This window comes from Lipotes vexillifer, unplaced genomic scaffold (assembly GCF_000442215.2).
Source record: "Lipotes vexillifer unplaced genomic scaffold, Lipotes_vexillifer_v1.1 scaffold982, whole genome shotgun sequence".
Taxonomy (NCBI): Eukaryota; Metazoa; Chordata; class Mammalia; order Artiodactyla; family Lipotidae; genus Lipotes; species Lipotes vexillifer.
Window position 1 is genome coordinate 2,139,882 of NW_006789467.1, and position 5,187 is coordinate 2,145,068.

At 44.4% G+C, this 5,187-nt stretch overlaps 1 protein-coding gene across 3 annotated transcripts in view; it reads right to left on the reverse strand.

Moving 5' to 3' along the window:
- SPECC1 (sperm antigen with calponin homology and coiled-coil domains 1) overlaps positions 1-5,187 on the reverse strand; it is a 186,744-nt gene that overhangs the window by 44,066 nt on the left and 137,491 nt on the right. For all 3 annotated transcript variants that reach the window (XM_007462667.1, XM_007462666.1, XM_007462665.1), the window contains 2 exons: positions 4,729-4,810; positions 1,619-1,775 (listed from right to left, as the gene is read on the reverse strand). In XM_007462667.1, coding sequence (XP_007462729.1) covers positions 1,619-1,775; positions 4,729-4,810 — 239 coding nt within the window. The remainder of the gene's footprint in view (positions 1-1,618; positions 1,776-4,728; positions 4,811-5,187) is intronic.

A 5,187-nucleotide genomic window follows, 5' to 3' on the forward strand; every position in this document is an offset into this window, starting at 1 on the left:
GAAATGGATAAACTGTGGTATATTCATACAAGGGGATACTATATACCAATAAAAACTAAAGGGTTACAGATGTATGCAATAATGTGAGTGAATCACAGGAACAATTCTGAACTTTTTAAAAAGGAAATAAACACAAGATGTTTCCACGTATACAAAATGTTAAACATATAATTTAAGTAATATAGTTTATACTGCTAGAGGTACAAACACACATGGTGATAGTATAATGAAAAGCAAGGGAAGTTCAGAATGGGGGGGCAGGGAGGTGATACCAATGAAGCAGCTGATAGGAAATTTCAAAAGTAATGATTTTCTTTTCCTTAAACTAGAAGGTAAGTACCCAGGTGCATCTCCATTGCACTGCTAATTGTTCATGCCTTAGACATATTTTATTATTATTCTTTTGTATCCATCCACTATTGAATCACAATGACTTTTAAAAGAGTAACAGGACACTTCTGGACCCCAGGTGATTTCTCTCCCGTGTACCCAGCATATTTGTAAATTGGAGTCCACGAGTTTCTGTAGTCAGAATCACCGTTAACGATGAAGGTATGGTGATTTTGCCCGTTTTTACTATGCCTGGTCTTAATTCATCACTTAACTCATCAAATTTGTCAGCCAGGTTTCTAGGCCTGACAAATCAGAGACTGAGGGGAAGGCTCGGAAAAGAGTTTCTGCATAAACAAATAAAACACTTACCAGTTTTCTTTAAAATTATAAAGTTAACTAGATATGACTGCAATAATAATAATAATAATATGAGAATTTCCAAAGTAAATAATTTCTATTCTATTATTGGTTTGTCTCAATAACATGAATGTAAAAATGAAACAACAAATTAACTTCACTAATCTAACCTTTCATGATGAATGTTTAATATAAATAGCATATTAATATACACATAGCCTGTTTATATACATTTCTGGCATAAAGAAAAGAGAAATTACAGAATAACACTAATTCTGGTACTTAAAGCCTGTTTTGATTATTTAAATCTCTTGCACATAAACAAGACAGAAATGTAATATCTGGGGCTTTAAATTAAACCTCTGAAGGATATGACCTCATCTATTTGGGTCCAAATATAGGCCACACCCAAAGATATGACAATAGCTGGCCTGAGGTATTCAGACTTATATAAAATCCTTTTATAATACTCATAATGGTAGTTCTAATGTTTGTTAAAAAGCCATTACTTCTAAAGTAGCCCATTTTGTGTATTCATCTACCTGCCTATTCGTAAATATTTACTGAAAGGCTCAGTGTAGCACAATACAAGGGGCTGAGAAAGAGATTGAAGTGTTAAGATGAAGTATTTACTGTCCACTAAATTATAGCCCAAACGGGGACCATGGCACACATACTATGCAACGGTAAATTAAACACCAAATGGGCGTCAGACATCAAAGGCAGAAAAGGGGGTGTCCCGGATACCGGGAGGTGAGCTGCAACCTCAGGGAAGGGTTGACACAGATGGAGAAGTGGTATTTAGGAGGAAGAAAGGACAAAAGGACAAAAGGACAAAAGGAAGACAGTTCGGCCGGAACCTCGTCAGCAGTCAGATTGCTGGTGTGACACTGCAAAGGTAGGAGACATAACAGGCTCTGATGGATACCTGAGTTTGCTTTGTGGCTTCCAGCCCCCGGTGGGAGCGCTCAGCAGCCTGGAGCCCCCGAAGCCCAGAGGAGGAGGTCTGCTCAGGGACTCGAGCGAGGGGCTCTTGCGGAGATAAGGGTCTGGTCTCAGGTCCTCAGCCCTTCCCTTCAGAAGATCTGTGGGGACAACAGAATCACCCGTGTGAGGAGGAGAGACCCGACGGGCCACCACACTCTCCAGTACAATCTTCACATCAGTGTCACGTACAAATGCACAACAGACACTGACTCACTGTGCTGTGCACCTGAAACCAACACAACATTTTAAATCAACTACACTCCAGTAAAATTATTTTAAAAATACACAACAGATACAGATGGAGATACACAGATACACTTTTTGGACTGAGTGATGAAAATGCAAACAGGGACATGGTGTTTTCTAGAAAGGATTCTCCAGGCAGGACTGGCTCTGTAATTCATAGGGACTAATGCCAAGTTAGCCCCTCGTTCAAAAATTACTCTGAATTTCAAGATGGCACCAGCAGGGCACTGAACAGAGATCCTGCTTCTAAGAGCCTTTGGCAGGTGCACAGGTGGCCAGGCCCATGAAGCCAGCCCGGCCCCTGGTGAAGCGCCATGTTCTAATGAATGCGCATCTGAGGGAGGGCGCCAGCAGGAAGACCTCTAGTGGGATTATCGGGTCAAAATGCTGGGAAGAGGAATGACACCCATTTCCCAGGACAGGAAGCCATGCCAACCACAGGGCCTGGCTTGCCAAAAATCAGTCACGATATTTCTTCTAAGGCTCCTCTCTGCTGTCATATTAGTCTGTGGCGAAACAGCTAATGAAACAGCCTAACCCTCCAGAGGATATTTCCTAAAGGATCACAAAAGTGTAGAATGGGAGAAAATTCCCAAGACTGTCTAGTTTGTATGTGCAGAGGATTTGGGAGCAGGAAACTGGTCACTTGCTTGATGTCATACACAGCTGGGGACCAGGCCGAGCCCAGGGTCCCTCCTCTGACGCCACAGTCGTGGAGAAAACAATACTTGTACAGCTGATAGCATCAATTATGGGTGCTCAAGCTGGGAGTGAGGCTAATTAGCTGGGAAGAGCAGAGAAAAACAGAGTTTACATCACTAAAGGGAACAACAAAAACAGTGTATTAACCTCAGTCCTGCAGCTTCTGGGGACGTGATGCTGCAAGGCTGGCCAGAAAGCAGGCAATTGTCACCGTGCGGTCCTTTCTGAACCAAGTAAACAGAATCACCTGGGTGGACAGGGGCCTGCAGGGGGGAAAGGGGGGTGGCTGAGGATGAACTATTTACTTCCGGGCAATGGCCACTGTGGTCTCAGCGTCAGTATTTATCTTGCCAATGAAAAGAACGGTTTCTCTACACAAAGGAAATTTTAGAGCTGGAGGAACAGAGATTACCAATACTGAGACCAAAAGTTCACCTGATGCACTGAAAAATGGTTCAGATGGTAAATTTGATGTTACAGATATTTTACCGCAATTGAAAAAACATAACACACACAGCCCTGTGCTTATAACCAAGTTATTCCTATTTCACACTATGTGGCAAACAAATGTGGAGAACTCAGCGCCGGCACCCCCTCTGGTTTTCTTATTCCTCTGACCCTGGACAACCCGTGGTCTCTGGTCACCATTTCCTCTTCCTGGAAGTCATTATGACAACTTGAAGTCCTATACAAACCGTGACCACTTCTTTATGAAGCTGCTATCAGAGCGATCGCCAGCCTCATCACCAGAAGGCAACCGGGTAGAAAGAATCGGGAAAAAATCCTATCCTGGTCCCAGAGCTACTCAAAATCAGTGTGGTCTTTGTAAATTGCTTAAGCTCTTCAGGGCTTGAGTCTCTTACCTGTAAAATGCAGGAATGGACCAAGGTAATCTTTAAATTCTCAATGTCGGGGTTTATCTAAGGCTAAAATCCTATTATTTCCATGAAAAAGAAAAAAATTCAGAAGGGAAAAAAATAAGGTGGTGAGGTGAAACAGTTTACAGTCAAAGCGTGAAACTTATCTCACAGAAACAACTATTTTAAGGATAAACCTGCGTTTGACCATGACCTAAAAAAAGGATAGTGGGGATGTCTTTTTTATTCACCATGTCACAGAAACTGTCTGACACTTAAGACACAAAGGATTTCTCTCCATGTGGTCTAGATTTCTGGCTTTCTCTCCTTCTAACAGGCACCAGGAATAAGTCAGTGTTCTTTTCATTGCTTTTGTTTCCTCATAGCAGCGACCTCGCGGCCAGCCATCAATTTCCAGGGTGCATGTTCTAGACAGCCGGAACCTTCCGCTGACGCCTCCCGGCTCTGGGGTGTGAGCTGACGCCACAGGCGACAGTGCGTAGGTGACAGAAGCCCCTCCGCGGCTCTGTCCCCAGCCCGGCTGGGTTCACTCAACCCTCCAGGCCGTCCCGCGAGGCGGACGGCACGATTTCTGTTTTGGAGATGGGGGAACCCCAGCGCCTAGGGCTGGAACAGCCGGGCCAGAGCTGGACTGTAGGCAGCAGGGGGGCCAAGGTGCAAGCCCACACGCCGTCCCACCCCGGTTCCCCCTTAACAGCTCCTTCACATTGGCCATCAGCACGGCACGTGCAGCAGGAGCGAAAATGAGGCGCGTGAGGCCCTGCGGTCACGAGCAGCGCTTCACCGTCGGGATCCGAAGTTTTAGAAACATGGCATAACAACAGGAAGAGGTCTACGCTCAGAGACAAAGACGGCTCAGAAGAGGCATGTATTAGGTACTGTGGGAGCGACAGACCTTCAGAATCAGATTAAGATTTTTTTTCTCAAAATAGTTACTTTTAAAGATGAGACAGTCTCCTGAGACTTAGTTAAAAGAACAGACAAAAGACCTCCAGAGCCTGACATTTCTCCCAAACTCACGCACCCTGAGAAGTGCAGCCAGCAGAACACAGCTGGGGTCTTGTGTCCGTAACACATACACTCAGAATTTGAAACTGTTTGCGACAAATGCCACTTACTGCAAATAAATGATTCTTCTTCTAAGCTCAGTTTCATGCAAGGAAAAGAAGAAAGGTTAACCTCACAACACGTAAGTCAAAGCTGCTTCCTGTTTAAGGTGATTTACCTGAGAGGGGAAGGTCTGGGAGATCCACGCGCTGACTCACTCCTTTGCTGGCCGGCCGAGCACTACTGAAGGTTGAATGCCTCTGAAACCAAAAGGTACCCGCACATAGGTGGACGTATCACGCCAGGGACAGCACGAGCAAGGGGTGTGTGCGTGTGTGTGCGGGTGCGTGTGTGCGCACGCGCATATAACAGTTCTCAAGCTCGTTAGAATCCCCAGGGGGACCTTTTAAAACGACTTCTTTATTTGAATAGGTAACAGATCCTATGAGGAACAGAAGGGACACAGAGTGAAAACAAAGTCTCCCTTTCACTCCCATCACCCAGTTCTTCTCCCTGGGGTAACTGTTATTAACCAGGTTTGTGAACATCTTCCTGGAACAGTCTACGTATATTCGAGGATGCGGGTAAAAAACACTGGTTTTTTTTTTTTTTTTTTTTTTTTTTTTTTTTTTTTTTT